The 25,681-nt window shown below is 42.8% G+C and overlaps 1 protein-coding gene across 4 annotated transcripts in view; it reads right to left on the bottom strand.

The window, feature by feature from the left end:
* LOC118165428 (protein FAM124A-like) overlaps positions 1-23,448 on the bottom strand; it is an 81,095-nt gene extending 57,647 nt beyond the window's left edge. For 2 of the 4 annotated variants that reach the window (XM_035323434.1, XM_035323443.1), the window contains exons 1-2: positions 23,156-23,447; positions 13,339-13,370 (exon numbers count right to left, since the gene is read on the bottom strand). In XM_035323434.1, coding sequence (XP_035179325.1) covers positions 13,339-13,370; positions 23,156-23,226 — 103 coding nt within the window. In that variant the 5' untranslated portion in view covers positions 23,227-23,447. Of the gene's footprint in view, positions 1-13,338; positions 13,371-23,155 lie in introns of all 4 variants that reach the window. The other 2 variants (XM_035323418.1, XM_035323424.1) reach the window with 2 other exon arrangements.
* Positions 23,449-25,681: the final 2,233 nt, after the last annotated feature.

Genomic DNA, 25,681 nt, shown 5'->3' with positions numbered 1-25,681 from the left:
GACTGGATCCCTTCATCACTACGTCAGTAACATTCCAGGCTGAATTCTGATGCTGTGAAGCACTACAGGAGAGGTAAATGAGGCAGTCAGAGAGGATCAGAACAAACATGCTGAGCTCCAGAATTGCAGCACCCATCAAACAGTACTTCATTACCAAGAAATAATTGCTAGTAGAAGGTAATGAAAGAACTCAAAACTGAACATTATGGATCAGCATATTTTGTTCATTGCTAATAAATAAAAATATTCTAACTCTGGGAATGTAAAAAACAAACAAACAAAAAAACACAACATCTCTTATAAATAATGTCAGGAAAAAAAAAAAAAGACAAGCAAACCACTATAATATTTCCTAATTGAATCTTCCTGGGATTTTTGTTGCACAGATAATTTCAATATTTCCCTATTTCAATTCCATTCCAAAACGCAAATAGATGTTGAAATGGTACCATGTCTCACTGAGCAGGACCTTCACATTTCATTTGATTCTAACACAAGACTGACCCTTTTAGGTGTGTTAACTGAAAGGTTCTAGGGCAGACAGAGGCTGTTTTCATAAACAAGGAGCATTATTCTGTGGGCAGCTACAACAGAAGTGGTTACTGGCCACCTCTGGCAGCAGAACCCACTGCTAGGTCATGCTTTGATGAATTATGCAGCATCAATAATCTTTTGAACAGGCAGGCTGTGACATTCACCAGCTCCTCCATTCTCTCTTCCCACTGTTTAATGTCATCTGGCAAAAGCAGGACTGCAGCATAATGTGTTTCTCAGCATGCCCTGCTTAGCACACTACCTCAAACCCACGAAGGATGCTCAGAAGCAATAAGAAAGGGGATATTCTGCACGGCACTGTGACAAGAAGAGAAACCTCTTTCACACTCCCATCAGAGCAGCATTTTCCCGTGGAGCTGCAGTTGAATGTTCTCTAACGGAGGTAATGGTGCTGGGATGCTCACTGCTCCATCCTTGCTAAGGTAGTATGGGAAATGCATAGCAGACCTGCACACTGACAAGCAAGGCAAAATGGTCAATCAGCTCCTCCAGACAGGCACATAATGTTAGGCTCTTTGTGCTTTTATCTAGTTGCTCTAGGGCTCAATAAAAGGTATCGAGGAAAACCAAAGCTGGAGAATGAAGCCTGTTATCTGCTTGATGGAGATAAAAAGCTTTCTGACGCATTAATATGAACAGTCTTCTGAGATGTCATTGCCCTTAGTATACAACATGCAGCCAAACCTGCAGGACTGAATCTTATTAAAAAGTGATACTTGATGCCCACACAGGCACTGAGTGATTGAGCAAAGGCAATGGCAGATCTCACCGTGGGGTACCTTTGCTGTTAGATGGTGCAGCAGCTGCTGAAACTTCCTGCTGTATTACAGAACCAATGAACTCCCCACCTGCTGTTACAAACCCAGTGCCTCCCCATCAGCCCTGACCTACCTAACAGCATTGTTTCATGCTCAGCTTAAGCTGCTGTTGATAGGGGCCATCTCACTCTCCTTCCTTCACCCCTCCAAGCACTCAGGAAGTTCTGCATCGACATGCAAAAGAACTTCTTCACAGTGAGGGTGACGGAGCACTGGAACAGGCTGCCCAGGGAGGTTGTGGAGTCTCCTTCTCTGGAGATATTCAAGGCCCGTCTGGACATCTACCTGGGCAGCTTGCTCTAAGGAATCTGCTTTGGCAGGGGGGTTGGACCCGATGATCTCTCAAGGTCCCTTCCAACCCCTACAATTCTGTGATTCCCTAGCTATGCAACTCATAGGAAAAGGTTGGTGGCCAATGTGCTTATCTTGAAGATCACTCTCATTCTGGTTGCTTATCTTGCTGTACCACTTTGTCAACAAACAAGACATGCTTTTGTGATGATCACTACAGAATAAATACTCTTGAACTATGTGATTACATCCTCTGAAAACAACTTCTAAGATTCCTTTAATCAAGCTGCTGACTGATCGTGCCAAGCTGAACTCTCCTTAAGAACACGTATTACCCTCAGTCCCTAAATCCCTCAACTCCTCATTCCCAGTGCTTCAGCCTTCTCACTTAGCCCCTAACTACCTGGTAGACAAGAAGCAGTTCACACCTGGTATAAAGGTACGTCTATGTTGTCTACAAGCTGACTGTCCAGCTGTAGGTTGAGAAAACAGATGACTTCAACTCATGCTGCAGCCTTTTTAATCCCTGCAGGCAAAAGTTTGTCCCTCTGCCTTTCTTCCAGTTCTGACAAAACCCGTGGGATGTTAACATCTCTGAGATCTTTATTTCTCTATCAAAATTTGCTGAATGTAGTCGAGGGTCTGAAAAAAAGTACTATTTGTAGAGAAATAGCACAATTGTGTTGTGTTTCTCTTCAGAAACAGGCTAAAAAGAAAGGGACTGGTGTGCCACAGTGTGTTTCTAGCTGAATAATCCTGCGTCCCCTGCAGGCATGTCAAAACAGAGGCTGTGCTTAGCTGTATATTTAAGCACCCAGCAAGAAAGACCCCCAGTTCCAAGTTTAAGGTGTATGGGATCTTCCCACAGGCAAACAGTTGGAGCCCACAGTAGGTGGTTTCAGACCCCAGTTACAAGCAAGGAAACCACTGGCAATCTCTCACACATATAGCCAAGATAAGGGTTTTTTCCACCAGTGCTATGGTCTGCTTCATCAGCTCCTTACTCTTCATGCTGCTGATGTCCTTGCAATCTGGTGTTCTCCTCCCCTAAAATATGCTGCTGACACCATACTTTACATTGGCAACAGCAACGTTAGAGTCTCAATTTGGTGAAAAAATCCTTATCATGTACTTACTCTCTGGGGAGAATTGAGGTCTTATCTCAGTGCTCTCCACAAGCACCACAGGTTCAGCTACAAACTTGCTGAAAAGCAAGAACCTCAAAATGCTGATGTGCTCACACATCTCTGGGACAGTCACTACTACATCAAGACTAGTGGTAAAATGGCAGAAATTGGTAATACTGTTAAATCAGGCCTGCCTGTTTGCTCTTCCACCTATCATGGGGTGCCAGGGCCTTCTAACCAATTTTTCCAAGGGTACTTTGCAGTCCAACTTGTGGTGCTCGCCCTGTACTTAGGTACTCCTGATACCTGGAGCAAATGTTCACTGAAAAGCTATGTAAGCTACAGTGGGGAAGGTTAGCATAAAGTATTATTTTAGAAATTTAGGGGCATTCTCCTGGAAGCCGATTGTTTTTACTTCCCTTCTTCCCTCCCACAGAGTTCACCACAATTCAAGAGCCGTCTTGGGAGTCTTATCCCAGTCTGCACTGCATGTGTGTCCATACCACAAAATGGATTCATGTGATTTGGCATCTTCTTTACCTGTCTTCACTCTAAAACCACGATCTACCTCTATTTCCCCATCTAGGGGCTCAAATGGCAACATCACATATCGATTAATTCTCACAGGAGACCCGATATCCATATGAGAAACAGTAAGTGAATTTTTTTTTACACCCTGAATAACATTCCTGATCTGTGGAAAACAGCTGGCAATTGTTATTCTGTACGTATCAGAAACAATAAGCAGAAAACCCTCGGGGGGGGAAGTCAATTTTAGTGGTTAGCTGCTGCTCACTAGGTTTGCCCCAGTGAGTTCAGTGATGCTGCAGGTGCTGCATCACCAAGGCAAAGCACAGGACTCTACACAGCAGCCTAGGCTGCTGCTAAATTCAGTCCAGTGGAGAAATGTAGGAAAAGTGTACTAATTATAAATGCTCAGCTATTACATTAATTTTTCTTATTGGTATTTTCTATTGCATGTAGAACTGAAAAAAAGTTGCCCCACTTTTTTAAGGGGGGTGGGGAGGGAAGAGGGTCTGACACTGAAACACAGAGAGAGCAGTATTGCAGATGACTCCCGAATTCCACGTTAGACAGTTTAAGCTTTGCAAAGATGTAAGTCCTTTCTGTCATAAAATCTTCCTAAATAAAGATACGGATTGTTTTACCGGGCAAGAACCCAGGTACTGATCTTTGGTATTTGTTTCAGACCTGAGTTTGGAGTTGCAAGGTGTGGTAATTCAGTAAAAGTCCCGTCAGCAATCCCTGATAAATCAGACACTGTACACTAGGCATGTTAGCATTCAAACTACATCTAGCAACAGATAGTTTGAAGTCCTTCAACTGCAAGCATTGCATTTTCTTCAAATCTGACTCCTACATAAAGCTGAGATTCTAAAAAATATGGTTTTTATAAAAGCACAGAAAGAACATGGCATTTGAAAAAAAAAAAAAACAAAAAAAAAACACAAGAAACTGTACACTTGAGCAGCTGACAAATTTGGTCTAACAGTGAGCTCCATACCTCACACAATGTACTCTAGTTAACTGAGAGTGTGATTTTATGATTGGCTTAAGACAATTTAAGACTTCACTGCTGGCACTCTTCCCCCTGCTATTCCCAGCTAAGTGTTTCCACTACTTCCCATGTGTCACATCTAGATGCAAGTTGAAACAGCTTGCTGAACAGACTGGAAAGAAAGACTCAGAAAAGGAATAATCAGGATTGTTCCTTCTGGTGGCAGTCAGAGAACGGATCTGGCCAAAAATGTTAATTCTCAGGAAGACTTCTTTTAATCAGCTTGCTCTCCCAAGGAGGTGGCAGGGAAACCCAGCCAGAGCGAAGGCAGGAGCCACAACAAAGCATCTACAGTAGAGACGCATCCCAAATAAACCATGGGATCAAGCCATGAGGCATGGTCAGGTATTTCCACGTTTGTGCCTGTCTAGAGTATCAACTATATCAGCTTCAGAACAAAGGAGACATTTAGACTCACCAGTTCAAAACCAGCTTTGAATCTCAGGATCCTTGCAGCTGACAGGGGTGTGCCATTCAAAAGACCAACCCCATCCATACCGGCTGGTGGAAAAGGGAAACTGGTTTTTATGAATCTTTTAAAATTGCAGATACAAGATTTTTTTTCCCCTAATCTCTTTATCAAAAAATACAACAACTATTTATCAACAAAAGTAAGGCAGGTGTTGCGCATCTACTGCTCTAGAATGCAACACGCATCAATTAGCAAATGTACTAACTCCACGCTGAACCTGCATAATAATTTCATTTATTTATTTAAAGGAATTAAAATAAAAGAAAATATACCACAATAATGCACTGCAGCAACACAGCCAAAAATGATTGCTGGCATTGTCATCATAGCAAGCATTTAGTAGAAATTGCCTCAATAGCTTCAGCCTTCACAAGTGTTTTGCCATTTGACTCAGCGAGTCCGATGGCTTTTCCCCTTCTATCATAACTGGTGCCTCTGAACCAGGAGTTGCCTGACAGATTTATTATGGGACAGATTTACTTTCTTAGCTTCCCTCTGTGGGCTTTAACCATTCAGACAGATGTCTCAACAATTTTCAGATCATTTTCATCGTTGAGGCAGCTGAACTTGGGAGTGTCAAGATCTTTCCTGCAACTCATTGCTCAGGGTGAAAGAGCCACTAAACAGCTGCCTCGCTCCTTGTGGTTTTCTGGGACAGCAGCAGTAACACTTCCACACGGGGAAATACAATCCAAATCACCTCATAATCCAATTTAACTTTCTCTGAGATCTTTTCTTTAAATTTTTACTAGAACTGTGTGGTACTCGATAGCTCGGTGTTTATCAAAGCTTCCCTGTGCTTCTGAATTATGTCTGGTAATGAGAAAGAAAAAGATTTGCTTATGTGGTTTTGATTATGACTGTGTGCTAAAAACAGGAGCTAGAAAAGGTCAGGTTGTCATTAATACTGATTTTTTTTTTTCTTTTTTTCTGTATAATTGGTCCAGTTTATATCTGCTGCATCTACATGAGAGGAAAAAGAACAGACTAGATGTGGTCAGAAAATTACCTTATAATGGTGATATAAGGAGCAGCAAAAGTAGAGTTCTGATAGCTCTCATCCAGTTACTGTTTAGGGTAAGCTTACACCCCTTCACTACTGAAATCCCAAGCTAACACTGAGCCAGGAGGAAGCAATTCAACCACGGGACACACAATTGGGTGTGTGCTAAATGATCCCAAAGACTAAAACTCTGGCTTTAACACAAAGCATGGGTTACTCCAAGCTAAAGACATTTAAAGAGGAACTTCAACCTTTACAAGAGGAAGGGCTTGCTTGTGGTTAACAGCGCATACTTGACATGCAAAAATCAGGATTTGGTTTCAAGCACAGCTACACAGATGTTTGTGCATGTTCTTCCATGTGACTCTGCCTCAGTTCTTTACTGTCTTCTGTTTCTGGCCACTGGCCATCTTTAATCGTGTCTTTAAGGGCACGTGTCTTCAAGGGCTGTAGGGTTTTTATATTTCCCCTCTAATCCTTACATTTCTAAATAACCACGTGCAGTAAGACCATCCTCAACACATTAGCTCCCCATGGAAACAGTGTCCTAACCTCATCTTCTGGAAAGGTAAAAGTGCAAATAGCAATGTAAGTTCTGTATCAACAGCTCTGGCACAGCTCCCAGGCAGCAGCAGCAGCAACCCCATGCCGTGCTTAACGCAGGAGTGGACGCCTGTAGATGAGACTGTGATGTTAGTGGGGCGAGGAGGGTGGATGGTGTTGGGCCATCAAATATGATAGCAGAACAAGAAACTGATTCAAAAGTATGCAATGGAGGTAGCAAATTAGGGAATTAGGGACTGGAGCCCACTGATGTGCTCTGGGCAGATGATTCAAATGAAATACAGGAAATTCTGTTTAAACATAGGATTTTTATTTTTATTTTTTTAATTTTACTTTTAACTGTGAGAGTGGTCAGACATGGCCCTGAGCAACCTGTGACAACTGACCCTGCTTTCAGTGGGGAGCTTGGATCAGACCACCTCTGGTGATCATCTCTGGACTACCTCCAGCTTAGACCAGACCATTTTAGTCTTCCAAACACAGCTTTCTGTGATTCAGCACCACAATTTTCTATCCTGTATTCAAGCATTTGCATAGAAGCAGAGAATCATTTAGGTTAGAAAAGACGTCCAAGTTCTTCTAGTCCAACCTTTAAAAGGAGGAATTGGATGATGAGCAGTTACACCAACACATTTTGCACAGCCAAATACTGCTAGGTGGCATGTAGCTTGACTTTTTCTTTCTTCACACAGCTGCAGTGGGCAGCAGCAAATTGCTTTTTATCTCTAGCAGCATGACACAGGGCAGGTAAGATATGCAGCAGATACTCCCTCTATTTCCCGTGGAGCTGCCACTTCGGGTTTCACCACTACAAAAAACACCAGAATTTGCAACACTGGCAGATGCTGCAGGCTAAGAGCTTTACATGATTTGGGCCCAATTTCCTCTTTCATTTTTTACACTTTGATTCATCTTCTTTTTGTAATAATACCTTCTGGGAATATAGCATCATTCTGGTAAGCCCACCATAATTTGATTTTGCAATTTTATTTAATAGAGCCTGTTGCCAGCCATTGTAAAATCATCTCAGTTCTCTGCAGAAATAAGAAACAATATACTATGGTATATCTTCGTATTGCAGTAAAAGGATATAGTTATATCTTACACTTACTAAATGACACTGGTTGAAGAAATACACTGAGAATATACCCAGTCCGGCAGTGCCTGGGATGGAACTGGTTTGAACTAACTGAGCTTAAAGCAGGCAACTGCATTACTAATTTTTACTTTTGTAACAGATTTTTAAAGGTCCAGATCAAACCAGTTCCTGGTTAGTTTTCATCAACTTTAATAGTTAAGTGAAGGCAACCAGATTTCAAAACGAGGCATGAGTAACAGGAATCCATTTCTCCATGTGCTGTTGTTGAGGATACCTATAAATCTATGCAACACTATAAATCCTTACGCTCCTGTAGCTCGCATTATCTCTGCAACCAGGAAGGCTAAATCTATTGTCTTTAGTCAAAAGCTCCACTAGCGCCCATTTTGACTGATGTAATCCCTCTGTCTCTGGAGTGTTCGGTAATAAAAACTCTTAATTATAAATGGGAGAACTTCTGAAGACACTGACTTTGCTTTCCTATATAAATGGCCTAGTCCTTAGGGTGGATATTACACTTCTATTCTTCTATACAGGGATACTTTTTCTCTTCACATTTCCTTCCAACAGTGGTTAGAGTCTGAGAACTTGAACAGAGATGGAAGAGTCGGATTCTTCTGTGGTAACATCAAGAAATAGAAGCCATAGGGAGAAAAAAATATATGAATGAAAAACAGAGAAAAAGAGACAAAACAGAAGGATCAAAGGAGAAAGATAACATATTGTTACATGCCCATGGTATGAAAATGCTGTGACAACTGTGCATTGAAAAGCTCTGAGCACCAACAGGACAGATGGCCCAATACTGACTCCTCACACTCTACCTGATGAATGATATCTGTACTTGAGAAGCTTTTGCTGTGTCCTCAGGATGAAAGCACATGCAAATATTGAATTTCCACTGCTGATGTTGACCCTGGGTACAGCAACCTCACAGCAGGGTTCAGAGTAGAGCTGCTCAAAATGAAAGCTGTTTGGCAGAGCACTGAGTCAGAAAGGAGAGGTAGCACAGCCTTGGGAAACTACAAAGGTTTACCTCAAATTCAGGACAGCACTAATTTTTGGGCAACTGTTATTTTTCCTGTTTGGATGCTGTGACTTGACTGCATGCCATTAACTTAGCCTAACTATCTTTAATGAGAGCTGTGAGGTGTTTAAGTAAGATTGGAAATAAGTCTGAAAGAAAAAGAACATTGATTTTGGTATGTTGTCTTGGATGGGTTAATGGCACATGCTCCAACATGAGGTTTCTAGGCTCTTTTCATTAAAAAAAAAAAGCTCTTTCTGGAGCGCTGGAGATAGCTTGTTCCCCATGACCAGACCCAGTATAAAGAGTGTGCTGCTGCTTCTTTTTCTTCACAAGGAGTGAAGAAAAGTGAAGGAGTAATGAAAGAGAAGGTTACTCATCTGCTGTGGCTCTGTAACATTTTAAAGCAATAATATTGAAGCAGAAAAGGAGAAGGAACAAGTATTGGGACTGGCAAACCTTCTCAGGCAAGTGTCATTCAGGAGATAAAAACTGCTGTCCAAGCCTTCATTAGGGCAGTGTGCTGCAACGCACAGCTTGTGCACAGGGCTAAGAGCCTTGGCAACTCTCTCTGCCTCTGGCATCAAGAATAACAGAAACCTCACCGCTCCTGTCCCACAGTAAAGACTTCAGTTTTACAGGTGAAGACTCTTGACACTTGTAGAGAAAATAGAGTCCAAACACAGCCCAGGTGAGCTGATATGGGCAATGCCAACAAAACATTGATCCAGTCCCAGAACAGAGCCCTGAATTTATACTAGCATAGGAAGAGAATACAAACAGGAAATAATTTAAAGGTACATTTTAATAAAAAAGACACATACTTGGTAACTCACATAGTTGTAAATCTGTAAATTTTTAAATCTACCAAAAGAAACTGTCCTGTGCTTAATTTTTAGAACCCTGGGTTACAAGTATGTGCAATGTGGAAATAAAATTTTAATAGCCCTGGCCTTAGGTTTACAGTGGAAGAACACAAACCACCTAAAAACAACCCAGAAATGCTGAATTATTTCCTACTTGCTAAAGGAAAGGCAGAGGAACAGGGGAAGGTGACTTACCAGCTTTCCATCTGCAAAGCAGGTGGGTGACAAGCCTCTTTTACCTCACTGCGAAGCATGACATGAACCATGGTGTAGCTACATGGTTTTGCTATCTCGAATGTTCTACGATCTGCCATGAGCTTGTGCCTTATCCCATAGGGCCAGCTTTCATTTACTGGCTTAGCTGATGGGGTACAAAAGTGTGTCTAGGCAGTTCTCTATTGATTTCTTAGCTGAAAAATGTCAGCAGTAAAACAAACAAATAAACAAACCAACCAACCAAATAAAAACCCACCTATTTTCACAGTTATTTCTAAGACAAGGTGGTTAAATTGGCTCCAGATCTGACTAAGCATGGAATATTTCACATCTCAAATCACAAAAATCTTGCTTTGAAATGCTTGCTTCTGGTTTGGGTCTTTCACAAGCTCCATGAATGCAAAGACTGTGCAGAGGAGGATGTAAGCAGGCTCCATCAAAGCTCCTCCTCCCCAATTGAAAGTCATCCCTGAAATGCACAGCTCAAAGCAGCTTGAAGATAATTGCAGTGTTGATGTGCAGAGACCGTTGCTTATTATGCTCACCAATCCTAATTAATTATTTCTTTGTGATTCCAACTGCCTGTACCCATAAACCACCGACAGCCTTTATATTTTGGTATTATGCGCTCTGGGTAAAGGTCTCTTCTGTGTTTTAAAGTGCCTAGCACAATTGCCTCTCGTATATGATCAGGGATCCCTAATGGTAATTGAAAACTGTAATTGAAAAGGTAATTGAAAATATGAACAAAAAGCAGCTTATTGCATTTGCTAGATTAATGAAGAGCACACCAATGGGCAAAACATTCTATTAGGACGAAGCACACCTCCTGCTAAATAACAAAGGGAGAAGTGGGCTATGCACGTGAGGATTCAAGAAAGAAGAATATCAACATTAATTTAGCACGTACCTTCCATGAAACCACACTGCTGAACCTTTCAAAGTCGTAATGCCTCAAAACCCAGCATCTATCAGGCAGGTTTGCTCGGCCTATTTCCTCTGCTCGATAAGAAAGGGAAAAGTGGCCCACAGTCACCCTAGCAACAGCCAGAGCCAGCGCAGGAGATGAGTGGCTCCATTTCTGCACAGAAATGAACACAGACACCCTCTGCAAACTTCAGTACTCTTGCCCAAAATACCTCCTTTTCAAAAAAACCCACCAATGTTAGCTGGATGCTGTGGTGAAGAGCATTCTTTGGTTACCCAAAGCTGGGACACAAGGGCAAAGAATAAAAGGACTTGGATGCTGCCTAAGACCAAAGGTCCAACCAACGCACCAGACAAGCCTTTGAGCTGGTGAACATCTCCCACACAATAACTGCCTAGGGAAAACAAGTCCTGGAAATAAAGCATGCACAGACTGATCTTTCCATTGCCACAAAGCAGCTGCTGAGATTTCACTTGACTTGGGTGGTGCCTCCTGCCACCACGTGCCTTTGCACTGGCACAAGGTCCTGCACTCTCATCGCAGCAAGCAATACAGGCAGCTGTAGTTGATTCACCCACCAGATCCTTCCTACCCTCTCTTGGCATGTCTGCAGTAAACCTTCGTCCAGTGGAGTTCATCCAGAACTTCACAAGACAGAAATATTCATTTATTAAATGGTAAAATGGGAGCCTCATTGGCACCAGAGGATAAGACCCCTTGCAAAAATGAAAGGAGCCAGTGATACTTCTGGTTTAGCTAAGTTCCATTTCATTAGAACAGGAGCTTCAGGTGAAGCAGCTGTAGATAATGGAGACTCTGCTTTTAAATTTACGAGAGTTTACTTTATATTGCATTATGTCCTAATGGCACCATTGACCAGACTGTTTTCTGTACGAGCGATACCACTTTCTGAATCTCCTACCACAAAAAAAAAAAAAAGCTCAAATCATGATTTTTTTTTTCTTTCTAATCTATCTTCCACAATAATCTTTTCTTCAAATGCATTATGCACCCCCAACTGCCAGTCTCCAAAACATAAGCATTTCTCTTCCACCTAACTTCTTTTACATCAATGTTGCTCTCACACTGTCTGAACAGACGGACCACAAAAATACGGACCACAAAAATGCCACACAAAATGCAAAGCTAAATACTGCTGCTTTTGAAGCTGCATCAGTATAATTTGCCTTGGAAGCAGAAAAGAGAAAGAGAGAGACAGTCCCGTCTCCTGAACTTTTGTGTCTGTGCTGGGATGACAATACATCCTTGTTCTGACAAATTACCAGTGTTGAAATACAGCTGTAATCCCCACATATTGTGGATAGCCGTGGTCAGCAAGACACCAAGGTGACCACACAGAGTGACAAACTGTAGCTGCCATACGACTGAACAGTACTTGTGCAAACAGCTAATTTAGTAAAAGTGAAGACTCAGAAAATTAACGTTATCTTTATTTTTAAAACAAGTGGCAGCCTCACAAAGTTGTGAAGAGATCAAAACCTAATGATAAATAATTTACTTACTTGCGCCTTGCCTTCTGAACTTACTTGCCAAATAAGCATGCTTACTAGGCAAACCCAAACCATCACCCAAAACTGTGATTTGAGGGGAAAAGCACACACCTGGGGTAACCAGTCAAATTCAATACGCATTTACTATTTGTGGAAAAAGTCAATTGGCTGGATTTTGCCTTCCAATCATTTCAAGAACTATGCCTGCCAGTGGGAAGCCAGCAATGTATTTAAACAACAAAGTTTAGGAAAAAGCTGAGCTGAATTCTCTTTTTCTCAGTTGTGTGCACACACACAGAGCAGATGGAGAAAAGTCAGCAAGCTCCCTGCTAGTCACATCAGCTCAGGAGCCAGACATTATGAATACTGTCTGATCCAGCTCTTGCAGAAATCAATAAAAGCCCTCCACTGAAGACCATGGGAGACAGAAAATAACCCTCTCCGTGCACGGAAAGGGTGCGAATGAAGAAAAACTGACAGCTTGCTTCCCCTCTGATTTTCATGGTGTTTCAAGATCCAGATTATAAAATGCAATTACTCATTTATGAATTCTTGATCTGCTTACTTGGCATAAGTAATACTCTAGTCTGTGTGTGTACCAGGGAGACAGGCATCATCTTTCCCTTTGATGAGTGCTGTAGATACAGGATGTCCTACAACTAAGAGAATGGTTTGAGTGGGTAGATAGAGGACTGAAAATGCGCTACTTGAAAATGCTTTAAAAAATGCCATTTTGCTTTGGTGAAAAAGAAAACTAATCCAGATACTAGTATTCATCTTTTATCAATAGGATAACCTGAAATTCAACTATCATAAACAGAAAGACCGTGACACTTGCTAGAGCATCTATCACCTTTGAAATCAACAAAAAGCTTCATAGGATTTGTTCTCAATTGCGTCCTTGGCATCAGCGTACAATAAGCATTCAATTATTTCCACATGCCCCAGCTCTAATGACATTCATCTTTACAGAGTCATTTGGTTGCAGGACCCATTCACATTGGCCAGGCCATATTTACAGATTTTGTTCTCGTTTTGCCTTGCATTCATATGAGCTCTAATATTTATGATTTTACACATGGCTTGTATTTTGGTCACAAATCTCCTATCAGTTTAATTTATATGCTGCTTCCAGACATAGATCCAAGAGGAGGAGGAACGAGGGCCTTCTTGTGTCAGTGTGAGCTCCATCATAACATTGGGTTGACGTTAATAAATAGAAACAGTCAGGAAAACAAGAAGATGAGATTCCGTTTCCAAAAAGACTCAAAGTTATACTCACTGCTGGTAGAGGACATGCGGCTGTACTCAGACCTGCAAGACAAAGACTTCAGTTAAATGGGGCTCTACTGTATTACATCTAACAGAGATAATTAAAAAAATGTACCAAAACTAATTCACATGGCATAGTAAATTAAAGTCCACTTAGTATGTTTGTTTATTTATTTATTTTGAAGGAAGGCAATAACTGGAATGAGTTTTGAATGCGGGCTCAGAAAAACTGGCATCTTGTAAAAATTTTGAAAACTTTTATGTAGGCTGAGTAAAGCAATGAGGGTTTTTTCTAGGGATGGCAGTGGCTGGTAATGCTACCTCACTTCAGGCATAAAAATAAAGCTCAGAGGCTTTCTATTTGAAAAGAAATAGGTTGCTTCAGATAAAGATTAGGAGCAGAAGTCGACTACATTTTGACCCTGTTCCTCATCTTTCTTGTCTTATATCATCTAAAAGCTGCTTTACAGATTTATTTTTTTTAAAGAGAACTCTATTCACAAGAATTTTATTGTACTTTGGACAGAACTGGCAGGGAAGACCCCAAAAGAGAAGAATGATAGGTAAGCTTTTAGATTACAAAGGTTTTTTTGTTTGTTTGTTTTAGAAAACCCTTTTCCTCTTCAAGACATCTCTCAGCAAAAACATTGGCTAGAGGTTCTATTTCAGTGCATACTGGGTTATCCATGAGGGCTGTTAAGAGTTTTGAGCACTAGTGCAGTTAATTTTGCAGCTGCACATAACCCAAAACTTCTGAAAGCCCTGTTCTGGGCTGATTAAAACTCATAAATATGGCTTATTTATGTCCTAAAGATTCAGAAACACTGAACTGAAACAAATATGCTGAACAAATATATATATATATATGTAATTATTTTCCATTTCTGAGGCCCCATATATGACTTGAGTGCTTGATTTTGGTCATTCACAGACCCCCCACTCCCTTTCTCTCTGACTCCCCCAAACAGACCCCACTCGCCAGAGCCCTCTGCCACTATTAACTTCTTGCATATATGCCCTGCAGTGCCCTGAACACAACAGGCAAACTGTTCATGGAGCCATAACACAGTCCTTGGATCCAAACCTATTATTATTATACTGTATTATATAAACAATTCCAACAAGTTTGCGATATTTCTTTAAATCAAAAAAATGTGTGAGCCTTGACTCCTAAGATATTTGTCTGGAAATAGAAACCGTCTAGGCATATTCTCAGGATACCTGGATACTCTAGGTTCTCAGGCATCCAAGGGAATAAAGGCTATCACCTCCCAACAACTATAGTGGCTGCTTCAGGTTATGAACTTATCTCTGCATCCCCATATCTCATAGTCCAACATAGCATTTGGTATCCTGCAGGTAGGATGCAGAACTGCTTCTTTAGGTGAGGAAGAGCACAAGGAACTACCCCCAGCTCTTTTTGCCCATCCTGCTGGACCAGTGAAAAATTACACCACCTGATTTTTTTACAAAATATATATGTACCTGGTACACAACACCTCCTCCATGAATAAAACGTTACCCCCTCAGCCACACTTCCCCGGGACCCTTCTGTAGCTGGGAAACGTAGAGGCAGTGATGGCACTGGCAGAGGGAGATGTTCTTCTTCCTGCTTCTGGGCCATCTCCACACCACCCGCCCAGCCCTGGGCAGGTTCTGAGGGAGGCAATCCCGGGGGCTGGTGCTGTATGGGGTCATAAAGCTGCAGGGTATGTTCAGCAACGAGTCATGTGGGTATCCTTTGGCACCATGCATAGTTCTAAGGGTGTTAAAACTGTGTAGCATGCCACTCTTCACAAGCCCAGAGGCAAGCAATATACACCCAGCTGCCTCCAAGCAGCCCAAGCAAGGACTCATTTGGTCTGCACTTCTGTTTGAAAACAGCCCCAGGCTTTCCTTGTATCTGTGTTCAGCAGTTGGCAGCTAATTCCAATGGATCTGCACTGCTTGTGTTTCAGATAGGAGCGAGACAACATTTTGTCTTTTGCTTACTGCAAATAGAAGCAGCTTTCTATTCTTTGCACTGTTATTTTATTATCCCAGAGGGCTGCAGGCATATTACAGGGCATGGAGAATTAATGAGTCCTGAACCAAGGAGGTGTCATTCGGCATACAGGCGGGCCATGAAAAATGAGACAAGAAGAAAAATAAAAAGATGGGGAGTGAAAAGGGAGGAGACAACAGCGTGCTCAGAGACTAATTGCACAGACAGATTTTAATAGGCATTAGAAATGTATTTTTTTTTTTTTTTTGTAATTCTAATATGGTTCAAATTAATATTTAATTCATGTTTGTTGCATAACTGACATACACAGAATTAATTTTTTTTTTTAAAAAAAGGATAATTAAGCTTAAAGGCATATGACTGCACTCTCCCTGAGCTCCATCTATAGTTGATAACGAGAGGTCTGAAGTTCATCTCTCCCTTGCTGTTATCTAGAGATGAAGAAACTACAGAAACTACATTGCTATTGTAAGAATCTTGGCTACATACCTAAAACCAAATGGGATGAATATGAGCCTCTCTGTGTACTCTCGGTGCCAACCTGCATCACCTTTTGTCCTTCTTCTGACTCCTTCCCTTGAATTTCTTTTGTTTTGAATCTACTAATCCTTAAGAGCAAAAATGGCAATTAGGAAAATCCTTAATATTTTCAGCACATTAGCACAAACCATGCAGATTCATGGCGTGCAATGGTAAGTGGTTTACAAAGCAGGAAAAAAAGAATGTTTTTCCTTATAGTCATCCTTGTAGGATAATTAATTCTAAATTAAGTACAGAAATAAACAACTCCTGGGTCATGTAGACTCTCAACATCAAGCAAGTTTGTTTTCTCCCATTCTTTCCATCCCTGTTTTAAACATCCTGAGCATTAGCTCCTATCAGCTCCCCTGGGAGATGATTCTCCCATTAGGATAATTCAAGACTACAGCACTCTGTGGCTCTAATGGTGAAAGACTGGGGCCATACTGCTCAGAGGCTCCCAGCCAATTACGTGGTCCTGCAGCCAGCAATTTCCTCTGCACTACCAATAGATATTACAGCATAGATAAAAGGAAAGAGATATTCAGGACAGAAACTGAACAAATGGAGGACTGTTCCCTTTATGGGCACATAATGAGAAAAAAAAAATGATCAAAAGGGGTATCGGAGCAGTGGGAGGTACTGAAAATTAGGGCAAAGAATTTGTGCTTAACGGTCAGCCCACCAGCAACGAGGAGCTGTGAGCATGTCAAGAGACATTAAAGTAGGAACGCAGAAGCTTGAGATAAATGTGGGACCTAGATTATTCCCACCAGAGCTGTTGAAGGACCAGGACAGTGCATTATCGGAGAGTGTAAGTCCATCACGAGCACAAAAGATCCTGAGCAGTCCTCTGAGGTCAGCCTGCATTATTCATTGATGATTATTAATACAGAGCCTCAAAATACCCAAGAGGGGAAAACAGCTCACTTGATACTAGTAGCTGCTAGCACAACTTGCAATTTCTGAGCACGATACATAAAAACACACTAAACCCATCTCTTTGTGGAAGAAGTGCTGCTGTGTAAGGTCTCTGAATCACAAAAACAATCCAGGCACTTCAGCATCTCACTGTGCTTGGGTTACTTAGGTCTGATGACCAGCCGTGGCACAGCATCTCATTAGCAGTGCCACACTGGTGACACCTAGGGTAATAAATGGGATCAGGATCACTATGTGAGACTGAGGCCAACTGGTGTGAAACAGGCTGCACCTGTACCATTAAAACCTCTTGCCTTCCAAACCAGCCTGGCAAGAGGTCTTCTGTGAATGGTCCAATGGTAAAAAGGTAAAAAAAAAAAAAAAAAAAAAAAAAGTTCCTGGCTCTCCCAGGAATCTCCAAACTGACACCAATGACCATTTTAAGTGTTCAAGGGTATGGACAAAACTGTCTCAGAGCTCAGAAAACCCCCACATGCTGTATGATGTATGAATATAGCTACAATTAACAACATCTCCACAAGACAGTCTGCTATGTAACAAGAACACATCTCTCAAGTTATCCTAACACACTACTACACTACTTTGTCCAAGATCCCCCTTGCCAAGACTCCTCAGTCCCCAGAAACCAAACAAAGGAAAACAAAACAAAACCAACCAAACAAAAAATCCCCCACAAAAAGACACTACCATCTAAAACTTACTAGCTCTCCTGTTGTCTACATCTTTAGCTTGCCTAGGACCAATGGTACGGTACCTGATGTACTCACATTTTCCCCTGCCTCCTCTGCCTACAGTTGTTTCATATTTCACTGTTTCATGTAAGAGCTGTATTTAGCAGCTTCTTTGCCTTCCCTCCCCCAGAAAGCACTCCACCGGGCACGCAGGAGGATTTTATAGCAGTTAGAGCACAACGTGTGAGACAGATTTAGGTTTGTAGCTCTGCCTTGGGTTTCTTCTCACCAAATTCCTGTGGGTCGGATTGCAATCTGTTTCACTAATATCAATCCAACACAAACCCATTACCTTCGCTGTACTTCTACTTGTGTAATCAAGACGACTGCAATGAAATAACTCGGAGCAGCTCGTCTCAAAACACCTTGCTCTGGATTCCCAACAGAGTGATGAAGTCAGAGGATGGATTCCCACAGCCCAGCTTTCACCGCCACACTCAAGAGCTTATTCCCCATAATGGTGTTTGAGGCTGAACATGAGAGACATCACTACTGTCATCCCCATCATCGTCGTATCAGGATGAAGCGTTGCTTCTAACCTTCCACAAGGCACCTGATGAGGTGGGACCATGGTGTTTTGGTTCGCACCCCTGCCTTGGCACCCCATGCACTCAGCCACACCATGCTCCCAGGGGGATGGATGCACCAGGATGCAGATAGCACACATCTGCCTCCGTGCAGCATCCCCTCCCGGGGTCCTGTTCCTCTCAGCCGCAGTTACCTGACAGAAATCTCACTCCTGCCGAGACCTAACCATCATGATTATCAGTAGAAGGGTATTTACAGTCTGTTTCCATATTGCTTTCAGCACCCAGCCCTAGTGCAACACACTAGTAGGTCTGCCTACCCAGAGGTTCAATGAAACAGCTCCACTCCAATGGTTAAATCTGATCAGAAAGGGTGCCTCAGTCCCAATTCATGACAAAAAGCTCAACTTTATGTTGTTTGAATGTCAAATTATAGATAAATTTTATAGCTTTACGTGTCTAGAATGACGTATATCTATGAAGTGAAAGTTTCAGGAAAAAAGAAAAGGGAAAAATGAAAGAAGCCCCAAGGTTAAAAAAAAAAAAAAAAAAAAGAAGAAAAAAGCCTCAAAATAGGTTTCAGCAGCAGTGATTTGTATTCCTGAGAGTTTTGCACAAATGGACGAAATCTGTGACAAGAGACTGACTTGTCATATTGAAGGACTACCATACAGATGACAAAGTCTTAAGTACTGAAACCCTTTAAGCTAGAAGCATGTGACAATGACATGGAAACAACATCTCACCGCAGACAAATGGCTCGTCTACTCAATTAATAATTTAGGCAGCCCAATCTGACTGAGGACACATGGATACTACAATATTCTTAATACTTGTAAGTGGGGTACACCCTCTTTTTTATAGGCTGTCCTGTCTCCCATTAACAACTGTATTTTCTGAGTCTCACACAGGTTACAGAATTGCAACAAACAAGAAAATGATGTTTTATCTGCTTAACAGATAAGTAAAAGGAGGCTCAAAGAGTTTGTGACTTATCCAGGGTCACGCATGCAGCTAAGGACAGAGCCACCAGGAAACATAATGAATGCATACAGCGCACCCAAGAAGTTTTGACAATTTCTGTAGAAATTGATTTGGGGAAGATAGCCACAGGGATAAGACAAAGAGGATGGACTAAATCCCCCACATAATAACTACAGCTAAATAGTAGTGGATTTTGCTAAATATACATTAAAAATAACTGCTGCATGGTACAGTGTCCTAAGCCTATGCAATTTTTTGTCTCTCTGTTTTGGAATGGATTTCTCCATACATCTTTGAACTTTCCTCAGCAGTTTACTGCTACCAAAAAAACAGTATAGTTTTCCTTCTTCCTAAAATTCATTAAAATCTCAGCATTTAACTACTAGTGGATGTGGTTTGCATCATTAATATAATGTTAATATTTAGGTTTTTAACTTATACAGGAAAAAAAAAAAAACTTCTACTTCTACTTCAATATTTCTGTGCATTGAGAAGGGAAGATTTTGAGTCTTCAGTTGCGCTAAAAAAGATGAATAGAATTTTTGAATTACATGAAGAAAGGCTCAGGTTGCAAATTCAAGTCATTTAAGTTGAAAGTTAAAACTTCTCAAAACTTTAAATGACTTTTAAGTGAGGAAGGCAAAAAATGAAGAGCTTAGGCAAAGTTTGACACTGTTAGCAAGCTAATGATTAAAGTGTGAACCTCTTAAGGCATCGTCTCTTACAGATGTCTAAGGGAACATGTTCAGTTCTGTTGGGAATTGTCTCAAATAGCGAAACCTTCCTTAACGCCAGTTATCTCATGAAGTGTTATGCTCAGTTAAGGCACATACACTTCATAAAAAGGAGGGAGCATTTCTATAGAAGCAATCCTCAAATACAGCCAACTGGGCCTAATAAAAATCTAGGAATAAAAAATTTAACACTTCAGGTCTGAGAAACTACCAGTTTTCTACATTCATTATGCTTCCCTCTGGATATCAGTCTTGAACGCAATGAATTCAACCAATGCTTCACCACTGGCATCAGTGACAGCAAGAATCTGTCTCATTGCTTCAATTTGGTGTGCCTAACAACTTTTAAAATTGTTTTAGTTTGCCACTTTGGGTGTATCAAACCTCCCCACCCTCAAACTTAGCTCTGCTATTCTGAGTAAGGATAGTGAAATAACAGCATTTGCATGGCTTGTGAAACCAAGAAAATTCAACAATGCACTTTTCTACAACTCATTTTAAGCAGCTTAGTGTGATTTTTTTTTTCTATCCTTTTTGCTTTTCTCTATGATTGGTCTACAGTTTTAAACATAAATAGTTTTCCTCCTTTTAAATGCTTTTTTCCACTTGTTTTCTCCTCTGCTGGCTTTCTAATCCTTGTCCACCTCCCCTCCCCCAAAGACCATTGTCTTCCTAAAATTTCTGGTTTTATAGTACCAAAACACTACAAAAAATGTTATAGCAGAAAACTCTCAGTCTCCCATACTTCTGGGCTAAAAGATTTCAGTAGCAGATGAAATAAAGCTTTTACACAAGAAAGCTCAAAAACACATTTCCTAAGAAGACACACTTGGTACAGGCAACGTCTCTTAGACTCAGGATGGTCAAACTCTTTCAAATCTCATTAATAAACAGCCAATATAAACTAATTGGCTTATATGTTCTACTCATTCTATTTAGGTACTTGACAACAACAGCTCAATCCATTCTGATTGGATTCAGTCACTTAAAATACCCTGTTTTTGTTCTGCAGCCTCCTTGCCAACCCTATTTACCAAGGCAAATGCAGTACGAGGAAGATGTTTTCCAGCAATTAGGAAAATGAAGGCTTAAAACTGTAACTGAGCTTTCCTGGAGCACAGACCTTTGCCTGCACTTGTAGGTGGAAGCTGCAGCAAAACCTTAAGAAGCAGGCAGGGTACCTGATGTACGAGGCTGGCCGGTTGTTATGAACAGCTTCCACGGCACAGCCTCCATGTCGGAGCTCACACGCCGTTACGCGCAGTTATCGGGATGACAGCGGCTCGCAGCGCCTGGCTTTACTGCAGGCACTGCACACTATTGTTCCCTGAGTGACAGGAAGGGAGCACTCGATGTAAACCTCGTACTGAACCACTTTGGCAGTTGTCTGTCCTTATACGTTCACAGGATGGTGGCTGAACTTCAAAATAGTTATTTATTGATCGATTTTTTAACCATTGAGTAACGGGAGAAAAGGAAAAAGAGCTCAATTCAGCAATGTCTAGGATGGGGTTGAGACAAAGCAAAAAGCAGATCGTCTGGTAAGAAGAAAAGGCAAGTGCTGTGAGCAGTTGGGTTGGTGAGAAAACTGAAATACAAACATTGTGAAAGAGACATACGCAACGTGTTTATCAGACCAAATAGCTGCTAAACAGAACTAAAAATAATAATTGAAGTGCAGAGACCTATTGCTTTTCCAAATAAACTCCCGTGGTTATCAATTGCCATATGTCCCTGTTAAAGTTCCTCAGACAGACTCTTCTGCTAAGCTACACCTTCCAGCGTCGAGCTGGTGACAGGGACACTTCAAAAAATCATCAGCCTCAACACCTCACCAACACCAGACATAAAGGGCTGTTGTGCTGATCGCTGAGGTCTAAGGCTACCATCACCAGCTGGGACAAATCCTTCCCAGCGCCTCTCCCAGGGAAATGCAGGTTTCTCCATTCTGGGTAAGCACAGCAAACTGAGAGTGACTTGACCCATCGAGGATGTTTTGAGCTTTGAACCAGCCATGAATTCAGTGATGAGTTAGTCTTCCCTTCATTCACATTCCCTAAAGATGTTGTCCCAAGAATGAGAAAGAAGACACGGAATTTTTTTTCTGTCACATGAAACATTTTAAAACTTTCACCGCCAGGTGCGTCTGCAATACTGCAACTATGAAAGGTGAAGGAGAAAGTCCTCAGCTTCCCAGACCACAGAAGAGTTAAAAAAAAATAAAAATATTTGAATTAATAGCTAGATAAACGAAAGAGAGCCATATTTCATGTATGCCTTTTTTTTTTTTTTTTTTAAATAATCTCTGCAACTTCAGTTTGGGTGCCGTGCACCTGACACCACTTTGCAAAGAATTAGCTCTACAGATTTGTTATGCTCTCGGTCTCATGCACCAGCACAGAGCCCCAGCACCCCTGTAGGTGCTATTATTTACGGGTGTCAGTTTGAAAGCAGGATACTGTCTTTTTCCCTAAACCTCAGCACGGGCTGTTACAGGAGCAAGAAGGGAGAAAGTGAAGGAAAGAGTCGGAAGGCTGTCCGACCTTGCTGCCCCTGGGTGTGTGCACGCCCTCATGCCCATGCAGACTGGGGACCAAGTGAGACCCACCAGAGAGCCGAGGCAAATACAGTCGGGAAGCAGGGAGGGAGGAGAGCTAGGAGAGAACAGCGTTACGGGGAGGAGGCAACCTCTGTCCTTTAGGGGGTAGGGAACAAGCAAAGAAAGGCTCGCTGCTGTTCCCGACACGATGACCCGGCAGGACGGGCAGGGCAGAAGCTCCTTCTCTCACCTGCAGCGGTGGGCTGAGGGTGGGGGCTGAGTGGGGGATGCCGTGGATGATCCCTGCAGCTCCGTGGTCTCGGGAGTCACCCAGCTTACCAACAGAGCACGCTGGGGCACGGAGCCAGACAAAACCCTCACGCTGCCTGACTTCAGGCAGGCACTTACAGGCTGGACACCTACCGGCAAGGCTGAGGGCACTTAATAGGCCGGTATGGTGAGCATCGTGACAACACTAAGCCCGTTTTGGGGCACACACAAATCTAAGCCCATCCTCATCACAAGCTGAACTGGGCTGGCACCAAGCCCTCAACAAGGCACCCCCGGGCCCTGCCTGCGGCTTTGTTACCTTCCTCCTAGGTGTATAACGAGGATGATGATGGTGGGGGAGGCTTTTTCCCAAACAGCCCTAAGAGCTTGGGGGGACCGAGGGCTTTCCCAGCGCGGGGATGCCTCAGGACCCCCGCAGGCTCCCACCCCCCGGGCGGTGGGGCTGAAGGACGGAGGGATGGGAACACACCGCTGCTTTCTGGGCCCCCCCCCCCCGAGCCTCTCCCCCCTTCCTTCCCTTCCCAACCGCGTCCCTCCCAGCCCTCCCCGGCTCACCCTCCCGTCTCGGCTCCCGAGTCCCCGCAGTCCTCCTCGCCGCCGGGCTGCTGCTGCTGCTGCTGCTCCATGGCGGCGGCGCCGCGGCTCCGTCCATGCCGCTCGGCTCCGCACCGCTCCGCGCCGCCGGCTGCTGCGGGAGGGAGGCGGCGGCTGGAGGCTCCGGACCGCCCCTGCACGGGGGTCGGGGCCGAGCCTTTCCCTCCCCGACACAACCCCCCCCGTCCACGCAGCCCGGCCTCCTGCCGCTACTGGGGGCTCCCGGGGGCGGCCTCGCAGTCGTGGGGGGAGACCTCCGGCCTGCCGCCAGGCCTCCCTGCGGGCCTCCCGCCGGCCGGGGAGGGCGCTTCGGAAGTGACCTCCAGCAAGGTGCCCAGGACCCCGTCCAGGCGCTTTGTGCCGCTCTCCCAGGAGGAGACCCCACAGCCTCTCTGGGCAGCCTGGGCCAGTGCTCAGCTGCCCGCCCAGCACAGCAGTGCTGCCTGGTGCTCAGAGGGAGCCTCCTGCCTGCCCCTTGGTGCCCACTGACCCTGGCCTGGTGCTGGGCACCCCTGAACAGAGCCTGGCTGCGGCCTCTTGGCCCCCTCCCCGTGGGGATTCACAGCCCTGGGTGAGATCCCCCTGAGCCTCCTCTTCTCCAGGCTGGGCAGTCCCAGCTCTGCTCACAGGAGAGGTGCTCCAGGCCCTTCCTCACCCGGGTGGCCCTCTGCTGTATTGTATTCGACTGCTGTTGCTCATGCTGTAGCAGGCTACAAGAGAATGGGGCAGAACTGATTTGTCAGCTCCTGTTGCCAAGCTGGGAGACCACTGCTTGTGTCTCCACCAAATCAGGTTCATCAAAATCAAAAAATACTAGACTGGACAAGAAGGTAGAAATACATCACACAAGCCAGGAGTAAGACATGCTAAACTGACTGAGTTTCCCACTAGACTCATTTAGCTACATCTACATCGTACAGCATTGATGTCCTTTATTTTAAGACATGTTCATGATTGCCAGTGGCGCAGTAAACCATGTATAACCATACAATAGCTCAAATCAAGAGCAGCATTTAATATTGCTTAAAAGGCTCATAATGGATGTAGCTCATGCAACTGTTCTCTAATAGTTTATGGCTATGGTTGTCTAAAATAATCTGTATCTGGGTGCGAGTGCTGTAAAATGAGAGGGAACAGCCTGAGAACAGCTGCAAAGGTGGTGTCAGCACACTGTAGGAACAACGAGCATTTACCAAACTCAGCAATACTTGTCCTGGCACTGGTGAATGCCCACGGCTCTACCAAAGACTGCCACAGGACTTGTGCATCTGCAGCCTCTTGGCATCACAGGTTGATCCAACGTGTGTCTCCGGTGGTCTTTAGGATAATGTTTCAATCTCTACTACTCATCAACAACTAGAAAAAATCATACTGTTGTATAGGAAACTTGGTATTTTATCTGTTCTGAATATGACTTGTTTTGCATGCATGGCATTTTGAAAGCAGTAAAAACGATTCTTCACTTTATATGGAGGATTTCACCTACGTATTTCAATAAATATAATGCTTTAAGTATGGGATGAGCCCCTTTAATTAGAACCCCTATTCCACCTCTCCCTCAGCATTTACTAAAAGCTAGTTTGGACAAAATGTTGTAGAAAGAGCTCATATAAAACTGTCCCATGCAGGCACATACGCAGTACTGCAGAACTTAAGGAAACAAACTCTTTTGTCCTTCATAACTAATATATTGCCATCTAAATCAATGTATTCACTTACACAACACTACATGCATGCAGTTTCTTTTAGGATTGGGACCAGATGCTGTGCTCTCAACCTGTTGATATTTGAATAATCAAATTCAGGTAAAAGGCATTAAAGTGTTTACAGACATTGTATGTGTTTAAATGATTGATCCAGGGCAAGAGAGAGGCAAACCTGAGACAGAGCTTCAGTATATCTTCATTTCCAGCTTGAATGTGTTTTGGAAGCAGCTAGATATTTATTATCCAGCAACTGCAGTGGTGATGGAAGACCCTGAGCCCCCGAAGGGCCTATTCAGAAGGTATTTATTTACGTTGTGTATTACCAGGATGGGACAGACCTTGATGTCTCTTAGTCTGCAGACATGTATTTATTTATTTAGTGTAACTGCCTTTAAAAGCAGGTCACTTCCACTCACTTTTAAGTGTGGTTTCAAAGTGAAATAAATTGACTCTAGCCACCACTGAACTGATTTAAGATGTAACCAAACCTCCTTAAATATTTAGAAATAGGTTTAGTTAAATGGATATATTTCTGTATGTTAAATTTTAGGTGGTCAGCTAATAGATCTTTTCCATTTCTGACTTTTATTATTCTAGTTAGTAATGTTTAAGCACTGGCATATGAGAGGATCTGGAATAGATTTTATGCTGCATTTAAGATTAATTTATTCCATCTGTCCCAGGGAGGGAAAAAAAAAAAAACATTCTAAGGAAATATATAATTAAGATAGTAAGTAAAGCTACCACAAACTCTAGGCTCCCTTATTTATACATTTGCTTC

The sequence above is a fragment of the Oxyura jamaicensis genome, chromosome 1 (assembly GCF_011077185.1).
Source record: "Oxyura jamaicensis isolate SHBP4307 breed ruddy duck chromosome 1, BPBGC_Ojam_1.0, whole genome shotgun sequence".
Taxonomy (NCBI): Eukaryota; Metazoa; Chordata; class Aves; order Anseriformes; family Anatidae; genus Oxyura; species Oxyura jamaicensis.
Note: the sequence above shows the minus strand (reverse complement) of the source record. Positions and strands in the feature narration are given on the sequence as shown.